At 42.7% G+C, this 25,031-nt stretch overlaps 1 protein-coding gene across 1 annotated transcript in view; it reads left to right on the top strand.

The window, feature by feature from the left end:
- Positions 1-474: 474 nt before the first annotated feature.
- The window catches only part of LOC121271970 (potassium/sodium hyperpolarization-activated cyclic nucleotide-gated channel 1-like), a 315,889-nt gene continuing 291,332 nt past the window's right edge, over positions 475-25,031 (top strand). Inside the window, exon 1 of the mRNA XM_041178229.1 lies at positions 475-1,145. Coding sequence (XP_041034163.1) covers positions 475-1,145 — 671 coding nt within the window. The remainder of the gene's footprint in view (positions 1,146-25,031) is intronic.

Genomic DNA, 25,031 nt, shown 5'->3' with positions numbered 1-25,031 from the left:
CAAAGACACCGGCCACCCGCTTTGTACCCAAAGGATGGACGTCTCCTGATTTCTCCTCTCTTGTTGTGTTCTCTTCCTTTTTGTTGTTGTTGTTGTTGTTTTTGGCTTTAATTCCACGCGGGACTCGCACTGCTGTTGGTTCCAGACTCACCCCTTGCCTCTCAACTTAATAAGTAGTGGTGTTGGGGTGGATAGGGGTGGTTGGTGGGGGCGGGGGGTGGGTTGTGGAGGGAGGGGGGGTGCAACAAAGCATCAAGATTGCTCGTGCCATTAAGGGACAGGAGGGGGGGTTGGGTGGGAGGGAGATGATTTTGTTGGCTCGATGCATCACCGTGTCTAGGGGTGAGATGTTGTGCTATGTAATCGAGATCCCGTGGTTGAGATGCCCGTGACACTTGCCCATTTTGCAACGCACACGCACAGCACTGGATGCTGGAAGAGAGGGAGAAGTTTGGGGCTCCGATCCGAGGGAGCATGGACAAGCTGCCCCCCTCGATGCGGAAGAGGCTCTACAGCCTGCCCCAGCAGATCGGGGCCAAAGCTGGCATCATGGACGAAGAGGAAGACGGCGGCGAGAAGGAGCCGGGCAGGAGGAGCATTAAACTGAGACCCCTTCCCTCGCCCTCTGGCGGGGGCGCACGGGGGCTGGGAGACATCAAGGCAGGAGAGGGCAGCTTCATGGAAACAGATGTCAGCAGGACTGTTAAGACCAGCACGAATGGGGACTGCCGCCGGTTCCGAGGGAGCCTGCCCTCGGTTGCGAGCAGGCACCTCCAGGACCCCGATGTGGCGGAGGAGAAACGCCTCATCGGGGAAGGGGAGTCCACTCCCAGCGAGGACACGAACGGCAGCGACGGCTCGGCGTCCGACCAGAGCTGCGAAGCAGACGCCAAACAGGAGGCAGCAACCGATCAGGAACCCAACCTGGCTTTCCTCAAAGTGGACGGCGCCGACCAGATATTCTTGGACGACGATCTGCGGGCCAGCCAAACGGGCTTCATGCAAAGACAGTTTGGAGCCATGCTCCAGCCGGGAGTTAACAAATTTTCCCTAAGGATGTTTGGGAGCCAGAAGGCTGTGGAGAGGGAGCAGGAGCGCGTCAAGTCGGCTGGTTTTTGGATAGTCCATCCTTACAGTGACTTCAGGTACTGTTTCTCACTGCACTGCTAATTATCTCTGCCTTAAATCACTTTTAAGTTCATGTTTCTCTGCATTTCAATAAACGACAATCCACCCCGCTCAAAATGTCTTTGGGAAACAATTTACCCCTCAAGTTCCAGATAGCAACACAATATCCCGCTACAATACAGGCGACTGACAGAAAGTTTGCAATAGGGGAGTTTACTGCTGAAATAGCTCCGTCAATGTCATTTTAGAAGTTTTATTGTATCGATTTCCAAAGTAAGTACTCAGTCTGAGATTTTACATAAGGGCTAGGTAAGATTTAATATGTCTGATTGGATGTTATAAAATCTGTGGTTTATGTATGCACTGTGAGTGATGCACTGCACATAATTAGACAGGTACATATCTGCCCCTCTCTCTGGACCCACAAACATGTGAATTGCACTTTTCAATCTGCCGGCAAGTCATAACTAAGTTCTATTGTAATGAAGGCGGCTTGTTTTGATAGCTTGCGGACCTTTGAAGTGTGTCAGAATTCAGTAAATATCAATATTGCAATAGTTCTTAACACGCTCCCATCCCCCACCCCACTCCCCTGAAGGATTTTAGTTTTCGACCCATGTATGTCTATATACATAGATCGACTACTATATCTCGTTGCAGTTTAGTTTAATTGTTTACTAAGCATTTATGTTGCTTCTGTAATCACGTCTCTCGTATTCCCATTCGCCCAGAAGCGAATCCCAGAGTAATCGTGTGCGGTGAGAGATGGGAGAAAGCAGGGAGATGTGGTTCCATTAGGACTGTGCAATCCAGCTACACATTCCAAGAGGTGGCAGCTAGCTAGGGCTTGGACAAGCTCATCCGACAGCTATTGCTAATAACACTTAACGCTAAATGTGTGTTGGAAACCAAAGTTGGGTGGGGGGATGGAGGGGGGATGGGAAGGGGTGGAGAAGAGGATTCTAAAAGCCTCGAGGTCAGGGATGCAGGACATGAAACTGTAGCTCTTCTGTCCATTGCATCAAGGCAACTAAAGTTTATGTTGAGATAAAAACAAAAAAACTGCGGATGCTGGAAATCCAAAACAAAAACAGAACTACCTGGAAAAACTCAGCAGGTCCGGCAGCACCGGCGGAGAAGAAAAGAGTTGACGTTTCGAGTCCTCATGACTGTCGAAGGGTCATGAGGACTCGAAACGTCAACTCTTTTCTTCTCCGCCGGTGCTGCCGGACCTGCTGAGTTTTTCCAGGTAGTTCTGTTTTTGTTTTAAAGTTTATGTTGGTTGGGCGGCTGCTGTCCTCGGTTCTGAAAGTTATCGTTCATTCCTGCATCTCCGGCTCAGTCCCGACTGCTACGGAATCAAGCACCCTCAGAATGGAATACATAGCGCACTGCATTAGAACCGAGGTCGTTTTCGCAAATAGCCCAATCGCTGCTGATTTCCTTTGGAACAGGCGGATTGAAGAGATGCACTCCACACTTGGGTACCATCAGTCCGATCCATCCCGCAATAATACTAAGTTACCATTCTAAAGTTAAAAACAATGAAAGATGAGGCGCAGAAATCGCGGGTTTAAACCTGCCGATGTTATTTGGCCCTCTTGTCGATCTTAAGGTCTCTAAAAGCTTAGCACGGTAGAACTTTAGCAAGGGGAACCATGCTTAGTCCTACCTGCCTGTCTTGTCGCTTTATAATATGCACAGGTACTTGTGTTTCTTGCAATTACCTGTTGATTATCACCACAGAAACTTGCATTGATTACATTACAGACCCCTGATTACTTTGCATCCTCGACATAAACCAATGTTCAAGGGCATCTCCCGACCACGGAGGCATCTTGCCACCGTCTACACGACGAATGGCAATGTCTGCATCATGCTTTTTTTTTAAACAGATAGGTGCTTAGCAGCGATCACAAGACTATAACCTTGTTCATGTGTTCAGGTGGCATGATAAAGCAAATTGGCAATAATTTACAACCGTCAGCTGGATCCTAGGATGAGATTCCATCCTTGAGATCGATCCTAATATTCTATATTCTGAACTCCAGAAGATGACACCGTGTTATATTCGCACACCAACCCAATGCTTTCAGATGAATTAACGTGCCTGCTATGTTAGGCATTGACCCATTTGTTAACTATTCTCTTTAATTTCCATCTCTTTAAAAACATAATTGCTAAGTATCTCTTTTACAAACTGGCTATGTCAAATACGCAGTGCAATACCAATGCTTAACACTGACCAAGTAACAGCAAGTAATACGATCAGATTTCCGCTGGTACCTTATAGGGAAAATGCAACAAAAGAAATACGTATTAAAATAATTCAATTGCAAGGCGAAAAATTCGTGATGAATATTGCTCGTGAGGCTGGCTAAATTACCCACTGATGACCTCGTCACTCGTGATTAGCGATTACCTCAGTCAACATCGCTAGTGGAGATATTCATAGTATCAGTAGAGCAGGCTATGGGCTATCATTGATCGATTTTTGTAAAGTAATGATTACTTCCCATTGTGCAGCATAAAGGGATGTCAGAAAGTGTTGGAAAAACTCAGCAGGTGTAACAGCATCTGTGGAGAGAAAAACAAAGTTAACATTGTGAGCTTTTAAGAGTCATACGGACTCGAAACATTAACTGTTTTTCTCTCCGCAGATGCTGTTAGACCTGCTGTGCTTTTCCAGCATTTTCTGTTTTTGTTTCAGATTTCCAGCATCCGCAGCATTTTGCTTTTGTAAAGGAATGACTCCTGTTTTAATTCAATAATAGGCAGTAATACCTGGAATAATGAGAACGTCGGTAATATCCTATTAAGTATGAACTTACGATAAATGAAATTTCTGTTTCCACAGATTCATAGTCTCCCTTGCTGTATTTGCGTAACCTGGTACCGGAGATGTCACAATTTAAATCTGATTAAGCTTTAAGTTATTGCAAACACAATTAATGGCTTTCCAAAGTTTAAATCATGCTGGATGTCAAAGTGTGCAAGCAGTTGCGGATGTAGCTTTGGAACGTGTTGTGACAGCTCGCAGTGTAAAAATCTATTATTCTTTCAGCCACGCTTTGTCCCAGCTGATTAAACATTAAATGTTCTGAACAACATTGATTGTAAAGCTAGGCTGTGGTTTAATGAGTCATAGGCAATTTGAATGTGATACATTTCATCACCTCCTCTTCATGTTTAATAAGCTGCAGGGTGTAGCATGTGGGAAGCACCGCCGTTTCATTGATGTAAGTGAGAGGCAGTTTTGTTTCACTCGTCTTGAGCATGTGAATGGAAAGGTTTCGGTAATACATCTAGTACAATTTAACGATCAAAATCAAAAGGCAAGCCCTGTGCACACACAGTGCCGTATCGAGGGAGTGCTGCGTTGCCTGGTGTGCCCACTTGCGGGTGACACGCTAAAATGAGACGCTGTCCGCTCTCTAAGGTGAATGCAACAAACCCCACGGGGCTTTTTGCAGAACAGCAGCATGACCCAGACCTCCCTGTCGCTTGCCATTTCAACACACCACCCTGCTCTCATGCCCACATGTCCGTCCTTGGCCTGCTGCAATGTTCCAGTGAAGCTCAAGGCAAACTGGAGGAACAGCACCTCATCTTCCGACTAGGCACTTTACAGCCTTCTGGACTTAATAGTGTGTTCAACAACTTCAGATCATGAGCTCTCTCCTCCATCCCCAACCCCCTTTCCGATCCCCCTTTTTCCAATAATTTATAATTTATTTTTTAATATATTATTCTTTTCCCACCTATTTCCATTATTTTAAAATTTATTTCCATCCATTGTCTTATCTCCACTATTTTGATCCTTTCCCCCCACTCTACCCCCACTAGGGCCTTCTGTCACTTGCTCATTCTGCTTTCTATCCTTAATGTCACCATTAGCACATTCCTCAGCTAATATCAACATTCCTTTGTCCTTTTGTCTACAACATCTTTGGCAATCTCTTCTTTGCCTCCACCTATCAATGGCCCTCTATCCAGCTCTACCTGTCCCACCCCGCTCAACCAGCTTATACTTCACCTCATTTCTATATTGCCTTAGTTCTGATGAAGAGTCATATGGACTCGAAATGTTAACTGTGTTCCTCTCCGCAGATGCTGTCAGACCTGTTGAGTTTTTCCAACTATTTTTGTTTTTGTTTCAGATTTCCAGCATCCACAGTATTTTGCTTTTATTATAGGAGAGCTCTCTCAATGGCCTGGTCCATATTTATTCTTGAACCAACATCACTGGAATAAAAAGATTACCTGGCCATTATCTCACTGGTATTTGTGGGATTTTACAGTGCTCAAATTGGCTGCTGCTGTGTCTCAACAGTGAGAACGATTCAAAAAGTTCTTAACTGGCTGTAAAAGATTTTGGGACATCCTACAGTTATGTAATGCACTATATAAATGTAAATTATTTTTCTATTTTTGGGTGACATGGCAACAGGTAAGGGTAGGACATTAATTGAGGTTCATGATTCCAACATGGTAATTTCCAGATCTCAACATAATGAAGGGTCACATGAGAGAAGAAATACATTGCCATAGGGAAGAAGGTAAAATAAGCAGGAGATCCACTTTAGACCACTGCTCTTAACGTGGGAAACAGCAGTATTAGAATAGGCCTGGTATAGGATCACCAGTGGACTAAGAGGGGATATGGTATGTAACAATAAATTTCATGAGCAAAAAAAAGACAAACATCATCAAATAGTATGGTCATCTGTTGTGGAGAGGAGCAGAGAGAGGAAATGTGGTGAGACAACTCATGGAGGTGTGAGTGCCAGGCAGTAGAAGAGGAAAGCGTAAGACCAAATGGAAAGATCATTAGCAAGAGAGTTAAATGCAACAGGACTGCAATGGGTGACTGACAGAAGGAGGTGGAGCAGGATGAGCAACCAACATTGTGGTGACCCCAAGTAACATGGGAGAAGCCAGAGGAAGAAGGTGAAAGATCATAAAATAACTAGTTGAAACACCTTCAGAATAAGAATCTGTGGAGATGTAATTTTATGATGTGAAATGCCCAAGGGTTCCTGTCTCCAATCTGGGATCGATGATACTTTATCCACAATGTCCAGGTCTGTTCTCAGCTGTGGAATGAGATGGGGAAGACTATTAGAGTGCAGGATTTGTGATGGAAATCCTCTCCTGAGGGTGAGTGGAAAGAGGGTCCCAATCAGCAAGTCAATTCAGGAATTCAATTTAAAACATGTTTTCAGAGGTGGGGGAAGTGTTAAAATGTGGAGGGACCTAAGCACATCTAGGTCAGAATGAAACATTTTAAATGCTATCTGCAAAAGTGGAGATGCTAGACTTGGAATATTGTATGTGTCGTTGGTGTCACGGTTTGTCAATCTGATTATGCCAATGTTGAATTGAGTACAGTTTTTTTATTTTTAAAAACAAAATAACTCATTAAAATATTTATGTAGATAATTACAGAGTAAAATGAACACCAAATAATAAGTGACGGAACAACATCAATTAACAAAATAGTGAGGAGTCTTTAGTTCTATTCAGGTTTTTAACTTTATTCTGAGAATAATATTTCTGTCAGCAGATTTATTTACTTTATCATCAATTCTCTCCCTTCCCACCGTGAATGTGTTGATTCCTTGCTGGGGTAGAGTTCCATAGGCACCAGTCATTCTCCAGTAGAACATCCCAAGTGGCAATTATTCATATAAAAAGGAAGAAATACTTGCATTTATGTCAATCTTTTCATGCACACACCGGATGTCTCAAAGCACTTCCCAGCTAATGAGACACTTTTCAAAGTGTAGTCACTGTTGTCATGGAGGAAATATGGCAGTCAATTTGTACTCAGCGAATTCTCACAAACAGCAATGTGATAATGGCCAGATTGCTGTTTGTTATATTGTCCAGATAGTCCGTTTTTTTGTGATGTTTATTGAGGAGTAAATATTGACCAGGGCAAATTTCCTGCTCTTCTTTGAAGTAATGCGATGGGATCTTTTATATCCATCCAACAGGCAAATGGAGCCTTTATTTCCTCACCTGAGAGACAGTACCTCCAACAGGGTAGTGCTTCCACAGTACTGCACTGAAGTGACAGCCTTGAGGTCTTTTTTGCATTCAAGCCCTGGAGTGGGACTTGAACCTGGAATCTTGTGATTCAGAGGCTAAAGTACTACTGACTGAGCTATAGCTGACAAAGTAGACTAGCACGTTTTAGTGGTGAGTCTCAATCATGGGGACTGTGGTGCCAAGCTCAATCCTGTCCTTGCCACATTGCCTCTGGATGAGGCTCAGAAATAGGAGCCCTGGTCAACTTGCCCCTTATTGACCAAGAGGTACTGAAGACAATTATAGCCCTGCTACTATCACTCTGGCCGAGATCAGCCAGGTCAGTACACACCAAGGTCAAACCTTTGACTGTCTCGCTCCCCAAGGCTCCAGCAACTCATATTATTTTAACCAGTGGCTGCACCTTATAAGACTGGACATACTTGAAATGTTGAAATACGTTGAGTCTTTTAACAATAGTGCAACTAATTCATTCAGTTTAAATATATATTATCACCAAGTATTTTCCAAAGTATGCGATATTTATATGAGCATATTAAAATATAAAAAAATAACTTCCCCAGTTTTCAGTGATAGAATATTTAAAGAGAAAAATACAACACAAAGCATATATTTACAGGAAATCAGTCAATGTAGGTTTCACTTATTCTCATCCTTGTAACAGGAAAATGCAATGGATTCAGCTTTTGCTGCCTCTCTTATTGTTGTGCTCACTGGCATTCCCTTTTCCTAAAGTAATAATTCAAAAATGGAAATAAAGTTCTCAGGTGTGTTAATTGCATTTTTTGCCCAGGTTTTCCCACTGCAGGTTTTCCTATGCTGCAGGGCTACCACTCGGCAGTGAGGGAAAATGTCACTGCCCCTCTAAAACTCTGAATAATGGGCTTGGAAGAATTTCCCAGGGTTAGTCTTCCCCCTCAACATTATGCCTGAAATTGGGGACTCACTCCTGGGAAACCTTAAGAATGAGCCTGCTTCCTGCTAATCCAGGTATAAACATATAAACTGCTATCACGAGGAATCCGTGTTGTTTATACACAGACAGGAATCATTACTGAGGGACACAGAAACGTCCACTAGTTGGCAATCAGATGCTTTCTTCCCTCAGTATACCCTTCAAATTTTATCTTCTCAAAGCTGTCATCTGTGCTTTAAATTGATAGTTCAGCAACCTCTGGTGTCTGTTTTAGAATACAAAGGGCAATGTGGGGCCATTCTCTGCAACAGTTATGAACAACATAAATTCATTCCGCTTTGTTCATTGCAAAACCCCAGCTGTAACAATGCTGACTGACAGAAATGTCATTTATTAAAATTGCAAAGTTATTGGAACAGATGCATTATGATGGTGCTTTAGTTCATTTGTAGTCTATAACCTGTGGCAGTGAGGCAACTGGGAATGTGGACCTTAGAGTATAACTTGTCACATTGAACAAATAACACACCATGATTGATAACTTATCAAATAGATGTTTTTTGTTGATGTGGAAAGAGGGATTGATGGCGTTTGTGTATATGTAGCTCTCACATTGTGTTTCCTAATCGCTAACAGAGATGTTGCTTCCCCAGCCACAGCATATTATTAAACCAATGGAAATCCATGGTGACAATAAATACAATTAAGAAGGTATGAAAATGGTGATTGGATTTTGTAAATGTAGTTTAGACATTGTTTCCTGCACCACCATTGCTATCCTCTGCCCTCTGTTTTGTTGGCTATTTTATTCTCACTTTCTTGGATACCTGATCAGTTATTCCTTTCCTGAGATGGTATCCTGGAGAGCTATGGTGAGAATTCTGCTGGTGACCTCTAGGGTTGACCGCAGTGGTTCTTTTGCCTTCATTGCCGGGACAGTGCCAGGGCTTTCTATGCATCAGGCCCAGTGCATATCAAGCATTTGTCATGTGGTTGGCACAAATACTTGTTGAATTATTTTTTGCATTGGGCGTCAGAGTTTTAGACAAGCTGAAATGTGCAGAAAGGGAAGGATAGAAGGCTGGTCAGGAGAGCTTTGCAATAGTCACATATGTAGCTGACAAATGCATTGACAAGGTCTTTAGCAGAAGATAGGCAGAAGAGACTCATGTTGCGGAAATGGAAAGTGGGGCATTGTGTGATAGGGAGGCTAGGGGGTCACACGTTCACCTCAGGATCGAGTATGATGCTAAGATTGCAAATGGACAGGGAAGGCGATGGAATTGGTGGCAAGGGTTCAGAGTTCGCAGCAGGGAGGTAATGACAATAGCCTTAGCCTTCCCAGTGTTTAGCTGGGAGAAACTGCACCTCACACCAGACTGGATGTCAGACAAGGAGACTGAGAACACAGGGCCAGTGGAGGGCTGGGTGAGTTGGTGGAGAGCTAGAGCTGGGTGACTCTTGCATACATATGGAAGCTGACCTGTCTGCAGATAAGAACTCATATAACAGTTTCCTAATCACTGAATACTTTTTCCTGCAGTGCTCAGATTATTTCCTGTACATCTATTCTACCAGCAAAACTTTTCTTTTGTGCCATGTAGCACTTTGAGATAGGAGCAGTAATCAACAGGACTCTATTCTGACTGACAGGAGGTACTTACAAATGACCAGAGAGTCTACTTTCTTCCTCAGTGAGGAGGGTTTCACCTCCATCTTACATAGGAATAAAGGAACATAAGAAGATAGGACTTAGAAACAGGAGTAGGCCATTCGGTCCTTCGAGCTTGCTCTGCCATTCGATAAGATCATGATTGATCTCGTTGTGGTCTGAACTCCAATTTCCAGTCTGTCCCCTCTTGGCTCACTTTTTTATATATCAAAAATCTATCTAACTCAACCTTGAATAAGTTCAAATAACCCAGCCTCCACTGCATTCTGAGGAAGAGAATTTCACAGACTAATGGCCCACTGAAAATTCTGCTTATCTTTGTTTTAATTGTGTTTCCTATTTCTAGCCTTGCCCATAAGAGGAAACATCCACCTGGTATCCACCCTATAAAGTCCCCTCATGATCTTAAGCACAATGGGTATAGACCCAACCTGGTCAACCTTTCCTCACAAGATAAGCCCTTCATCCCAGGAATAAATCAAGTGAACCTTCTCTGAGCTGTTTCTAATGTAATTATATAATTTTTCAAATAAGGAGATCAAAACTGTGTAAAGGACTCCAGGTGTGGTCTCACCACAACCCTGTATAGCTGCAGTAAAACTTTATCTTCCACAATTGTGCAAATTAATGGGGAAAAAATACAATTCAATGAATAGATATACAGTTTCCCATTTAACTGTGCCATTGTGGGAACTTCAGGAAAAAGGAGCCATCCCTACATGTTAGGACTCAATTCTCCTTATTAAGAATTCCCTGCTAAATGTTTTAAGTTACACCCATACACTCATAGGAATGGATTCACAGGTTATGCAAATTCTTGTTTACAAAAGTTAACAATAAGACAATTAATATTTTATTTGCAACTAATGAGTTGACTACCTGATACATAATTAATTTGCTTAGAGCAGAATTCCTAATGTGAAAACTGATGGGCATTAAAGCCAATAAAGCCATCTATGGGAGCATATATTATTGTATCAGTTGTAAATGCTATTTCTCTGCAAACATTAATGCAATTTTTCTCTCAGCTTTACATACCAGGGAGATACATCCCTATGTTTATCCTAAATACTCATGTTTTTCAAACTCCCCATTATGATTTCCATTGATAAAATGAAAAATAAGCTGCAGTTTAATCTCTTAATTTACTTTCCACAACTGTTGTTTCTTAAACTATTAATTTTACAGAATACAAAAGAACTGTGAGCCAGTGGTTTTGTTTATTCTGAAGAAAATTGAAATACTCTCTGTTTAGTGTTAAATCTTAAATTGCTTATGGTTAAATTCAGTCTCTCTGGGTGAAGCATGTTTCCTATTTCACGCATTCTGCTGTTGAAATAAATATTAACCTTGCAAGATCAAGTCTACTCAAATGTTAAAATAGATGTGTTCCTGCAATATTAACGACATACTACCAATATCAAAAAAGAACTTAAAATATCTGTACAATCACTTTTACTTGTTGACACCAGTTATTCTCTGCTCTACCACTACTTCACTTTGCTTCAGCTTACCTTCCTTCAAATATAGCCTTTATTTTAACTCCACTTTATATCTAAATACTTTAAAGCATTCTAACTATGCTAAATGTTTCCTGTGGCCTTCAATTACCACAATTTCTCAGCTTAACATCTCAACTCTTTTCCCCATTCTGTCTCTCCTGGTTGTATTTTAACAAGAGCAATGATGCATAAAAATGGTTTTCCAATACAATGAATAACAGTGTTTTAAGGTGTAGTAGTCACCAGCACATAGGATAATAGATGGCTGTTGGTGAGTTGTGGGATTGTCATTCAGCCTTGATTTTCTGCATGTATTCTTACTAGGAATTCCTTACCTTATGAGAATAACAACATTTAATTTCTGTCTTATTTCTCTGCCCTCCATGCACTCTTCAATTTATATCATCTTGGGTTATTTATGTTATTATGTACCAAATACAACCTCTTTTATTCATTCATGGGATGTGGGTGTCACTGATAAGGTCAGCATTTACTACCCATCCCTAATTGATCCTGAGAAGGTGGTGATGAGCTGGCTCCTTGAATTCAACGGAGTGGCCCAATAGGCCATTTCAGTGTGCAGTTAAGAATCAACAACATTGCTGTAGATCTGGAGTTAAATATAGGTCAGACTGGGTAAGTATGGCAAATTTCATTTCCTGAAGAAGATTAGTGAACCAGATTGGTTTTATGACAATCCAGTCATTTCATGGCCATCATTACTAACTTTTTATTAAAGATTTATTTCTTAATTGTATTTAAGTTCCCCAGCTGCCTTAGTAGATTTGAACCCATGTCTCCAAGTCATTAGTTCAGGCCTCTGGATTATAAGTCACATAACATAACTACTATGCTACCATACCTGAATAATATGTAGCACATGCAGTCATACTGCACCCAGCCAAATGAAAATGAGATGTGAATATTTGCACATAAATTTCTCTTCAGTTAGAGACTACATTTTTTCCACTTGCCAAGTGTGTTCATTCTTTAATGAATAATCATTGTGAGCAGAAAGGTGCAGAAAGTTCCTACCACAGGTGATAACAACATGAGATCTGTAATATATCTTTATTCCTTACCACTATTATCCACCCACTTAACATTCAAATAGGCATCAAAAAACATTTAGCTGAAGTATAAGTGTCTGTTTGCATACAGTAGACTAATGCAAAGCATTGGCTTGAAAAGGAATATGTTTCAGATAATCAGACCATGCATTCTGCTGGGTTCGTCTGTGATATAAAAGTGATGCTGCAGCTGTTCGCTTGTAGAGATGGTGGTGTAGTGGCTCTATCACTGGACTAATAATTCAGAAGCCTAGGGAATGCAGGTTCAAATCCCACCATGGCAGCTGGTGGAATTTAAATTCAATTAATAAAATCTGGAATTGTAATCAATAGTAGTTGCTATGTAACTATCATCAATTGTTATAAAAACCCATCTGATTCTCTAATGGCCTCTTGCCTTCAGCAAGAGAAATCTGCTATCCTTACCTGGTCTGGCCTACTTGTGACTCTTAACTGCCCTCTGAAATGGCCTAGGAAACAAATACTAGCCTTGCTAGCAAGGCCCACATCCCATGAAAGAATAAAATACTTAGGGGGACTGTTGAAATTATGACAGAGGGAAACGATCTTGACATTTTTAAGCAATTTCTTTTACACCATGATATAAATTTGAAGTCATATAGATCAATGGTTAGAGGAAGTGAAAAGTATATTTTTGTTTTGTGTCTGTTAGCAATGCAACCAAAGATTAAATACTGTTTTACTGTTATGACAGCAGTTTTCAGGAAAAGGGTGCTGATCAACAAAATGGAGCACATTTCCAGTTTGGACCTTGCCCCAGTCCTTTCCTTGTGATTTGCAGTCTGTAGTTTTCATAAGCATACCAATTTTCTTAGGATTCTTTACTAATGGCTTGGTATGGGTCAGCAGGTCCAGTTTAGCAAATAACTCCTTCTTAACCCCCTAATCAAGGGATATCACTCACGACAGAACACATGCCATGCTCACCGAATGTTCCTGTCCTTTCAGAATACATAATAAGCTCCTAGAGAGCAATGAGCATAGGCCACAGCAACCTGCTAAAATTTACTAATGGGCAGAATAACACGCAAAGAGAAAAATCATACTCATTGAGCACAATAACCAAATTTACGTGAACTATAAGCAAGCAGAAGAGAAATGTCAGAGGTCTTTGCACCTCGTTGCAGCACGTTCTTCATAACAATGGTGATCACAGCAAGAGATATCACCCACAGATTCTATTCACACACTGGGAAAAAGCTAGGCATCACACAAAGACTTTATACCATGAGACAGGCCCTGAATTATGGTCTTTATAAATGTAGACCCACTGATGATTATCCTTAACAAACAAATACACTAGCAAACCACTCATTAATAGTCCATCAAGTCAGTATCATTCGAGTGCTTTTCACAACTTCCAACTTGCAATCGTCTTGACACCTGCTGGAGGTGAAGACTGCATTTTGCATCACCTCAGGAGGGAGGCGAGTAACATTTTCAATTAGACAAAATGGGTTATCTAGCTGCGAACCAAACAACATGAAATTGGCATGCAGCCACAGGGCAAAGAGTTCCTAACACAAAGACTTAAATCATTTTTAACAAGTCAGATATGCTTTATCCAGCTAAACTCACAGAAAATGAAGGCAAAAAAAATCCATTAAAAATAGTTTTCAATAAAAAATACAGCATTCTTGTGCCACTTTTGAAGCACGATTTTAAATATGATACAGTCATGTTGCGAACAGGAAATGAAATGTAAAAGATAAAAAAGCAATTTGAATATTACTATTGAAATATTCTAGCAACCAGAATCAGAGGTGGAGTATTTATTTTCTGTCCAATTTTAGGGTCTGTAACTTAAGTTTAGCATTCTAGCTCAAAGTGGGAATCAACATTACTCTCAACTCTCCAGTTTGTTTTGGGACAGGTTAACATTAAACAGCAGCAGTAAAGGAACCAGGAGCAGCATGCAAGGGTCTCAAGCTGGCTAAAGCGGCTGACTTGTCAGTCACACAGAAAACTGCGCTTGTCCCTAAGCAATAATGACAACCTTTCAACACTTGCTGAGTCATGGAGAATGGTGTAAATGAGCATGGCACAGTCTCAAATATATTTGAAATTGATATAAACAGACCACAAAATGGGCGCAGGTGATAAAACTGATTATCTGGTCAATATCACATTGCTGCTTGTGGGGACATGCTGTGTGCAAATTGACTCTCTCATTCCCTAAGTTACGATAATGAATATAGTTCTTAAGTAACACACTGGCTGTAAAGTCCTTTGGGATGTCTTGAGATCATGAAAGTTTCTGTAAAAATGTGGCTTTTTTAATTTTTGTAATTGCTCCTCCCCCGTCCAAAATTGTCTGCTTTCATCTTGTAATTGTCAGTCCATGGTGTATGCGTATATTGTCTTTAACAACCAGTTTTGCCTGCGCCAAGTTCAGTTTGGATTTTGCTTTTATTATCCCATTGGTATAAACTTATGAATTGCATCAATTCATATTTTAGTTCATTTAGTCTTATTTTTCGGTAGCTGTAATGATACCAACCCAAATAAAGGGCAGAATTTTCTGCCTGTCGGGCGAGCGGGCCCGACCCAATCTCCGGCGGGCAGGGAGCTGAACCCCATCGCCATTTTAAGTGGGCGGGCCAATTAAGGCCTGCCCAGCATGATGTCCGCCGGGAAGCACTATGCACTTCCTGTGCGGGTGGGGGGTGGGGGGGGGGGGGGGGGGCTTGCCCCAACTGCGAGAGTGCGCTGTTTCACACATGCGCCACGAAAGAGCAGCTAAGTGCAGCCTCAGGGAGATCACTGACAGCTGTATAAACTTTAAAAATAGAAAAATAATAAAATCTTTAACATATCCCCCTCACGTAACAATGTCACACGAGATGGGACATGTTAATAAATTTCACTTAGACCTTAATAAACATTTTTAAACCCTACATGAAACCTCATCCTGCCGGTGGATGAGGTTTCATGTTTTCTCTATTCCTCGCCGGGGCTCCTGGTCGACCCGCCAACCTTAAGGTTGGACGGGCAGGGCCTTTAATTGTTTTAATTATCCTGTCAATGGCCTCAATTGGCCACTGACAGGTCGGCGGGCGCACAGCTGATTTCGCTGTCCTCCCGCCTTCCTAAAAATTTAACTGGGGCAGGATGACGTTTGGGGGTTCTCCCCGACATCATCCCGCGTCATTTTGCCATCGGCGAGTGGGCCCCACCCCCTGCTCACAGACGGCAAAATTAGATTCACTAGTGGAAACAAGAAGGAAAGCAAATCACAAATTCTGGGAGCCCACAATATGAAAAGACATTTTGAAAATATACGGCAGGATAGCCAATACCTATAAGGGGATGAAAGGTTAACAATGTTAATATAGGAATAGGGCCATTCATCAGAACTGAATTCTGATGAATAAGTTAGGGAAAAAAAAAAATCACTTAAATTTTTTCAGTCATCTGAAAAGCATTTTGCCTTTTCCTTGTACTCTTTAGTTTGAGTGCAGCAAAATATGTTCTATGGCTTTATGAATAAAGATCATTCGATAAGAGCTAAACCCAGGGGAATCCCTTACTCATGAGTCTCTTTGACTGACTCTGCATACTGACAAATCTCTCATTATCCCAGGACCAACCTGCATCAGATTGACAATTCCAGTCTGTAAGACCTCCAATACCTCCAGTTGAAATCACAGTGTCTGGTTAATGCTTTTGGTACTCAAAACAAACTCATTATTTTTTCCTGTCCTCTGTTATTTAACAACTTCATTTTGCAATGTTCAGATGCGCTCAACCGTTCACTTGATTGATGTTTTAGTCATGCATAATGCTTTAAGCAGCATGGGGTGAATTTACAGGGTGTGTGCTGTACTTACAGGATGGTGTGCTGTGTTTTCAGAGGTGTGCTCAATTTTTGGGGCAGCTTGCCGTCCTATTTTGGTGGGGAGATGGGGGAGGGGTTGCCGTATTTGCCGGATCTGCTGTACTTACAGGGAAGTGCGCTTTATTGACAGGATGGTGTGTTTTTTTTTTACAGGATGGTGCTGTATTTTTGGGGGTGTGCTCTCATGTGATAAAATTTGTAGGTGTATGCTGTATTTACAGGAATTGCTGTACTTACAGGGCAGTGTGATATTTTTACATGGCAGAGTGATGATATTTACAGGAGAGTGTGCTATACTTACAGGATGGCCTGCTTCATTTTTGGAAGCGTGCTGCATTTTGAAGGGGAAAAGGGGCTGTGTGTATTTTTGTGGTATGTCCGTCGCACTTTCTGGCTGATTTTTTTTGTAGCGTCTGCTGTAATTTTGGGTCAGGTGCTGAATTCCTGGGGCAGTCTACCGTTTTTATTCTGGAGGAGGTGGTGTTGCTGTATTTACCGGGACTGCTGTACTTACAGCGAAGGGTGCTATATTTACAGAAGTCCGTGATATATTTTGAGGGGGCCTGATGTATTTAAAGGAGGGGTGATGTGTTAACGGGGGTGATATATTTACAGGAGAGTATGCTGTATATTTACAGGAGAGTATTTGCAGGGCTATATGATATATTTTGAGGTGGTTTGATGTATTTTAAAGGGGAGGGTGATATAGTTACAGAAGAGTGTGCTATATTTACAGGGAGTGTGTGATATATTTTGAGGGGTGTGATGTATTTAAAGGGGGTGATGTATTTATGGGAGGGGTGATGTATTTACAGGGGAGTGTGCTATATTTATGGGGGTGTGTGATATATTTTGAGGGGGTCTGATGTATTTAAAGGAGGGGTGATGTATTAATGGGGGTGATGTATTTACAGGAAAGTGTGCTATATGTACAGGAGGGTGTGATATATTTTGAGGGCCCTGATGTATTTAAAGGAGGGGTGATGTATTAACGGGGGATGATGTATTTACAGGAGGATGTGCCATATTTGCAGGGGTATGTGATATATTTTGAGGAGGTTTGATGTATTTAAAGGGGGGGTGATATATTTACAGGAGGGTGTGCTATATTTGCAGCGGGTGTGTGATATATTTTGAGGGGGTCTGATGTATTTAAAGTGGGGGTGATGTATTCATGGGGGGGTGATGTATTTACAGGAGAGTGTGCTAAATTTACAGGGGGTCTGATGTATTTAAAGGAGGGTGATGAATTTATGGCGGGGTGATGTATTTATAGGAGAGTGTGCTATATTAACGGAGGTGTGTGTGCTTTATTTATATAGGGACTTTGTTTTTTATAATGCAATCAGTCTTAGTCTTGAATTTTTCAATTCACTCCCAGCATCCACAACTTTTTGGGGAGAGAGTTCCAGATTCCCATTTCTCTTTGCATGAAAAAGTGCTTCCTGATTTCACTCCTGAATAACCTACCTCTAACATTAAGGTTGTGACCTCTTGCTCCACCCAGAGGAAATAGTTTCTCTACAGCTATCCTATCGATTCCCTTAATTATTTTAAATATGTTAACTAGACCTCTCTCAGTCTTCCAAACTCAAGGACATACAAGCCAAGTTTATGCAACCTGTCCCCATAAGTTAACTGTTCAAATTCTGTGGAGCAGACATAGATTTGCCACCAGGGCAGCAGTGGCCATTTTATTCTTAATGCTGTCGCTGCATTTTTGCATTTTAAACAAAGTATTTTTCCTCTCCTCCCTTCTGCCTTAAGCACTCAGTCCCTATAACCGGCAATGCGCCTTTACTTACCCAATATTGTAGGAACAAGAGTTCTTAGAATCACAGAAACACATGGCATGGGAGGAGGCCATTTGGCCTATTGTAGCTCTGCTCTTTGGAAGGGCAGTCATGCCTAGTCCCACATTTTTATTTTCATTCATGTGTTGTGGGCTTTGCTGGCTGGGCCAGCATTTATTGCCCATCCCTAGTTGCCCTTGAGATGGTGGTGGTGAGCCGCCTTCTTGAACCGCTGCAGTCCATTTAGTGTAGATACACCCACAGTGTGTTATGTCCATAGCCCTATAAGTTCCACATCCTCAGTACAGTTTACAATTATTTGTGGTATCAGTTTCCACCCCCTTTTCAGGTTGGGCGTTTCAGACCTTGATAACTCTCTGAGTGAAAAAATTCTCCTCATCTCCCTTCTAGATCTTTTGTCAATGATTTTTAAAAAATTGTTCTTTCAAAGGGCACGGGCATCACTGACTAGGCTAGCATTTTTATTGCCCATCTGTAATTGCCCTTGAGAGGTGGTGAGCTGCTTTCTTGAACCGCTGCAGTCCATGTGGTGTAGGTACACCCACAGTGCTGTTAAGGAGGAAGTTCCAGGATTTTGACCCAGCGACAGTGAAGGAACGGCGATATGTTTCCAAGTCAGTATGGTGAGCGACTTGAAGGAGAACTTCCAGGTGGTGGTGTTCCCATACTTCGCTGCCTTTGTCCTTCTAGGTGGTAGAGATTATGGGTTTGGGAGATGCTGTCAAAGGAGCCTTGGTGAGTTGCTGCAGTGCATCTTGTAGATGATACACACTGCCACTGTATGTTGGCAGTGCGGGAAGTAGATGTTGGAAGTGGTGGATGGGGTCCCAATCAAGCGGACGGTGTCAAGCTTCTTGAGTGTTGTTGGAGCTGCACTCATCCAGGCAAGTGAAGAGTATTCCATCACACTCCTGAATTGTGCCTTGTAGCTGGTGGACAGGCTTTGGGTAGTCAGGAGGGGACTTCTGAATTCTCTCTGCAGAATTCCGAGCTTCTGACCTGCTCTTATAGCCGCAGTATTTATATGGCTGGTCCAATACAGTTTCTGGTCAATGGTAACCCCCAGGATGTTGATAATGGGGGTTCCCATTGACCATTAAATTTATGACTTCTGGTTATCGACCCACTTTCCAGGTGGGAATAGTTTATTTTTATCTGCAGCTGTCATTGCTTTTCTGCTTATTAAATTATCAAAAGGCAAAAAATAATAAACCGTCTATGAGGCTGTCACTTAGGGTGGAATCATCCCAGATTTGCACAAAGTGTGGTAGCGCGCGGGAAAAAGGCTGTTTTACCTGCCGGCCGAAATGGTGCGTTTTCGCACCGTAAAATCCCATTCCTGGCGCATCCAGCCGCATTAATAATGCATTCATGGGAAACACGCTGAATCACTGGTAGGGTGGCCTCTGATTCCCCCGCCCTGCCTTCACTTCAGGCCTTCAGTAATCCAGGCACCATATCTAAAGGCCGCCCCTGCACAGAGCTGGCTCTCTCTAAGGGATCAGAAGCTGCTGTAAAGTCATGGCTGCCAAAAGGAGGAAACATGGCGCCCGAAATTTAGCGATACCTCCCTCAGGCACCTGCTGGACACTGTGAAGACCCGTCGCAAAGTCTTCTATCCCTGCTGTGGGTGAAGACCAACAAGCAAGGTCACCAATCCAGCATGGGAAGTGGTGGCAGTGATGGTCAGCGTCAATGCCCTGCAAAAGAAGGCAGCTACCCAGAGCTGAAAGAGAATGAATGATCTTCTCCGTTCCATCGGGTAAGTCACTCCTCTCATCACTCTCAAATTACACAGTCACAAACCCATCACACATGCGCAGGGCCCTCACTCACTGCCAGTTCAAGGAACATCACCAATCACTCTCTCACACACACCTTCATCTGCCCTGTGAATTGTGTCCTCATCCCGTCCATGGCACCACTCACCACCCACACATGCCAGGTATACTTCTCATCTGGCCTGGCAGGTATCCTGCTTACACTCTCTCCATCTCTATTTATGCAGGATAAGCTGGCACACAACAAGGGGGAGAGGTTGCAGACTGGTGGAGGAACGCCCGACATCAAGGTCCTCATGGACCTTGAAAAACAGAGCCATTCAGCTGGCCAGCAACGATCTGGACCGTTCCTGTGCTGATGGTGAGGTTGGTGCTGCTCAACCAAGTGAGGATCCAGTAGTGCAACATCCATCAGACAACCATGCTGTGAGTGAGTTCCCCTGTTCCGCAGACCTCTGCCATGCACTGATTATCTCTCCTTGCGGCCAAGGGGTCTATGACACAGGTCCTTGACTCAAGCCCCAAAGACACCTCGGAAGAAGAATCTGATGACACCCTCATTGAAGATCCATCATAGCGCTCACCCACACCCCCACCAGGGCAAAGGCACATACCTTGGTGGGACTTAGTCCTAGAGGAGCCTTGAGGTCAAAATCTGGTGAGCACATCTCACTGTCTGATCCACAGTAGATGGCGGCAGAGACTTACCATGTTTCTGGCACTCGGAGGACTGATGGAGGCCATAAGTCTGCTGGATCCAAGTCAGATGAGGAGCCTCTGGATTCCGTCATACTTCAGTTGTTGCAGCTGGAAAGGCAAGCTCAGGAACATCACGAGAGGATGTCCGTTGCACTCCTCGGATTGCAAGGCATGATGGAGAAGTCTGTAAACCTTCAGTCTGAGGTGTTATCACTGGCATGCCAACGCAATGAGGTCAACACTGGTAGGATGGCAGCCGCCATGGTGACCTTAGCCAGGGTTTTCCCCTCGGTGATTTGGGGGCGGGGCCCGCTCGCCGAGGGGAAAATGACACGAGATGACATTGGGAGGAATCCCTGATGTCATCCTGGGCCATTTAACTTTTAAAGAAGGCGGGCGGACAGTGAAATCAGCTGTCCGCCCGCCGACCTGTCAATGGCAAATTGAGGTCATTGACAGGCTAGTTAAAGTACTTAAAGTCCTGCCCGGCCAACCTTAAGGCTGGTGGGCAGGCCAGGAGCCCCAGCGGGCTTCTGAAAAAACATGAAATCTCATTCACTTGCGGGATGAAGTTTCATATCCGTTTTGAACAAAAATAATAAAGTTTATATGTTCTTTATTAATATGTCCCATCTCGTGTGTCATTGTCACATGAGGGGGACATGTTAATAATTTTTTAATGTTTCTATTTTTAAAGTTTTTACCACTGTCAGTGTTCTCCCTGAGACAGGACTTTGCCTCAGGGAAAAGTGTGCACTTTGACAGATGGGGAATCCCTCCACCCCCCCCCCTCCCCCGGAACAGGAAGCGCATAGTGCTTCCTGTTGGGGATGCTGCTGGGCGGGCCTTAATCGGCCTGCCCACTTAAAATGGCAGCGGGCCCTGTTTCAGTGGCAGGGGTTGGCTGCCCACCTGCCATCTAAGGGCAAGATTCTGCCCCTTGGTTTAGGACATCAGTCCTGCACTGTTGCACAGGCTGAACTCCATTGTTGGCCTCCAACAATGTCTACACAAGTAGGTGTGGGGTAGCTTGATCTCACTCCTGTGACCCCAGCAGTTCCAGCTCCACAGGCAAAGGAGGGTGCCGCTACCACACAGCAGGTCTCTGAAAGCAGGCAGGGGTACTCCAGGTCTTGTCCCTCCAGATGATGCCCATGAAGGTTATCACAGACGAGGGCAGTAAATTTGATGTGGGGGAATGATTCCGGTGAGCAGGGCTTATAATTAGATGCAAATGTATTAAAATGACATTCCTGATGTGTGGTGGTGGGAAATGCAGCTCGCCGTGGTTGCAAACTGGTTTCACAACGATGTAAAACCAAATTTTGGCCAACATGGCCAATATTGTGTCCCCTGCCCACCATGATACCCTCCGTCAACGGGGCCAGAAAATTCAGGCCTTAGGCCGGAAATTGCTAGACAGATTTATTGCTGAAATGAGATATATAAAGGAAGAGAAATTGGGAGCTTGTCAGAAGGATATGGCGATAATCATGAGGGTTTTCATGTACATATAGAGTGGAAAATTCAGGTAGGCAAAGATAGCCTAGATGAGGGGTTCATAGAATGTTTTTCAGGATAGTTTCTTAGAACAGCTCATTCTGGAGCAAACCAGTGAGCAGGCTACACTAGACCTGGTATTGTGCAATGAGATAGGATTAATTGATAACTTCATAGTGAAGGCACCCCTGGGTAGCAGCGATCGTAATATTATTGAATTTTAATTCAATTTAAGGGAGAGAAGAGTGGGTCCAAGACTTGTATTTTAAACTTAAAAAGGGGTGATTATGTGCGAATGAAAGCAGAGCTAGCCAAAGTAAACTGGCAAATAAGATTAAGAGATAGGTCAATAGAAATGCAATGTCAGACATTTTATAATACACCTAATAGATAGTTTCCAATGAGAAAGAAAAATTCCAAGGAGAGGGCCCTATCCATAGTTAACAAAAAATGTTAAAGATAGTATCAAATTTAAAGAAAAAGCATATAATTGCACAAAGACGGGTGGCAAGCCAGAAGATGGGACAGAATATAAAGAACAGCAAAAAATGAAAAAAAGATTAATAAAGAGGGAAAAATGGGAGTATGATAGAAAGCTAGCTAGAAATATAAAAACAGAAAGTAAGAGTTTCTATAGATGCTTAACTAGGAAAAGTGTTAACAAAGTGAGCATTGGTGCTATAAAGAGTGATTCTGGGGAATTAATAATGGAAGGCAAGGAGCTGGAAGGTGACTTGAACAGGTATTTTGCATTGGTCTTCATTATAGAGGGTACAAGCAACATCCCAGGGGTAGCTGTACATCAGGAACTAGAAGGGAGGAAGGAAATCAGGAAAATTATAATCACCAGGGAAGTGGTACTTAGCAAATTGTTGGAGCTATGGGTTGACAAATCCCTGGGTCCGAATGGTCTTCATCCAAGGGCGTTAAAAGAAGTGACTAGTGTGATAGTTCATACTTTGGTTTTAATTTTCCAAAATTCCCTGGATTTGGTAAGGTTCCATTAGATTGAAAATAGCAAATATAACTCCTTTATTCAAAGAGGGAGGGAGACACAAAGCAGGCAACTGCAGGCCAGTTAGCTTAATACCTGTCATAGGGAAAATGTTGGAAGCTATTATTAAAGATGCTATGGCAGGGCAATTAGAACAATTCAAGGCAATCAGGAAAAGTCAACATGGTTTTATGAAAGGGAAAATATGTATAACCAATTTATTAGGGTTCTTTGAAGAAGCTACATGAGCTATGGATAATGGGGAATCTCTGGATGTACTGTACTTAGATTTCCCGAAGACAGTTGATAAGGTGCCACATCAAAGGTTATTGAGAAAATAAATCTCATGGTGGAGGGAGTAACATACTGGTGTGAATAGAAGATTGGCTGGCTAACAGGAAGCAGAGGGTAGGCATAAATAAGTCTTCTTCTGGTTGGTGGGATGTAACGAGTCGTGTGCCACAGGGATCATTGCTGAGGCCTCAACTTTTTACAATTTTTATAAATGACTTGGATAAAGGGATCAAGGGTATGGTTGCTAAATTTGCTGATGATACAAAGATTGGTAGGAAGATAAGTTGTGAAGAGGATTTAAGGAGGCTACAAAGTGACATGGACAGGTTAAGTGAGTGGGTAAAGATCTAGCAAATGAAGTATAATGTGAGAAAATATAAAATTGTCCATTTTGGTAGGTAGAATAGAACAGAAGCATATTATCTAAATGGTAAGAGATTGCAGAGTTCTGAGATTCAGAGGGATCTGGATGTCCTATTGCATGAATCAAAGAAGGTTAGTATGCAGGTACTGCAAGTAATTAGGAAAGTTAATAGAATGTTATTGTTTATGGTGAGGGGAATTGAATATAAAAGTAGGAAGGTTATGCTTCAGCTTTATAGTCCATTGGTGAGACCACATCTGGAGTACTGTGTACAGTATTGATCTCCTTATTTAAGGAAGAAAGTAAATGCATTTGAAGCAGTTCGAAGAAGGTTTACCAGACTAAAACTAGGAATGGGTGGGTTGTTTTATGAGGAAAGGTTGGGCAGGCTAGACTTGTATCTGCTGGAGTTTAGAAATGTAAGCGGTGACTTGAGTGAAACATGTAAGATCCTGAGGGGTCTCGACAGGGTGGATGTGGAGGGGATGTTTCCTCTTGTGGGAGAATCTAGAACTAGTGGTCAATGTTTAGAAATAAGGGGTCATCCATTTACGACACAGATGAGAAGAAATCTTTACTCTCAGAGGGTCTTTGGAACTCCATTCCTCAAAAGGCAGTGAAAGCAGAATCTTTGAATGTTTTCATAGCAGAGGTAGATAGATTCTGGATTAACAAGTTATCGGGGTAGGCAGGAGGTTAGACAGGTCTATTTAACCTTAAACATGCAAAGGACTGGCAGCTAGAGAAAACAATTAGGTTTCCAGTAACGATTTGGAAAATCAAAGTGACTTCTCCAGTGCTAACACTCAATATAATACTGAACCATACTGCCTGGTTTTAACCCAGGGCAGGAATTGGGTGTGTGAGGGTGGGATAGGCAGCCGGCCCCTATGGTGTTTCCAGTTTGAAGCACAGGCAAATTAAGCTACCAGGGCCTTATTTTAATAAGATTTCCAGGCTGTCCACCATATTGCAATACAAGCCAGACACTCTGTCCACTTGATATATGCACTTTCCAACATGACTCTTGGTGACTACTGAAAGCAAGGATTGACTATTTTCACCTCCCACGCCAACCCTCTGCACCCCCCCACCCCACCACCAACCCCAATCTGGCTGACTAATTTTAAATAGGTTGATTGGGTTCCCATGACCACTTTGGGGCTTGTCTGCAATAGTAAGCCTGAGGCCTAAGCGGAAGAGCAGCAATAACTTCCCCACGATGGACAAACTTACCAGGAGCTGGATCCACCGGCAGTAGAGGAAGTTAATTTCCTTCCATGTGTTTTTAGTTCCCTAGTGAGCTAGGAGTGATAGGAATGTATTTCTGGATCACACAAGAAATTCTCCCAGTCCCAGCATTTCCCTCCGCCATACCCTCTTT

Source organism: Carcharodon carcharias, chromosome 32 (assembly GCF_017639515.1).
Source record: "Carcharodon carcharias isolate sCarCar2 chromosome 32, sCarCar2.pri, whole genome shotgun sequence".
Taxonomy (NCBI): domain Eukaryota; kingdom Metazoa; phylum Chordata; class Chondrichthyes; order Lamniformes; family Lamnidae; genus Carcharodon; species Carcharodon carcharias.
Note: the sequence above shows the minus strand (reverse complement) of the source record. Positions and strands in the feature narration are given on the sequence as shown.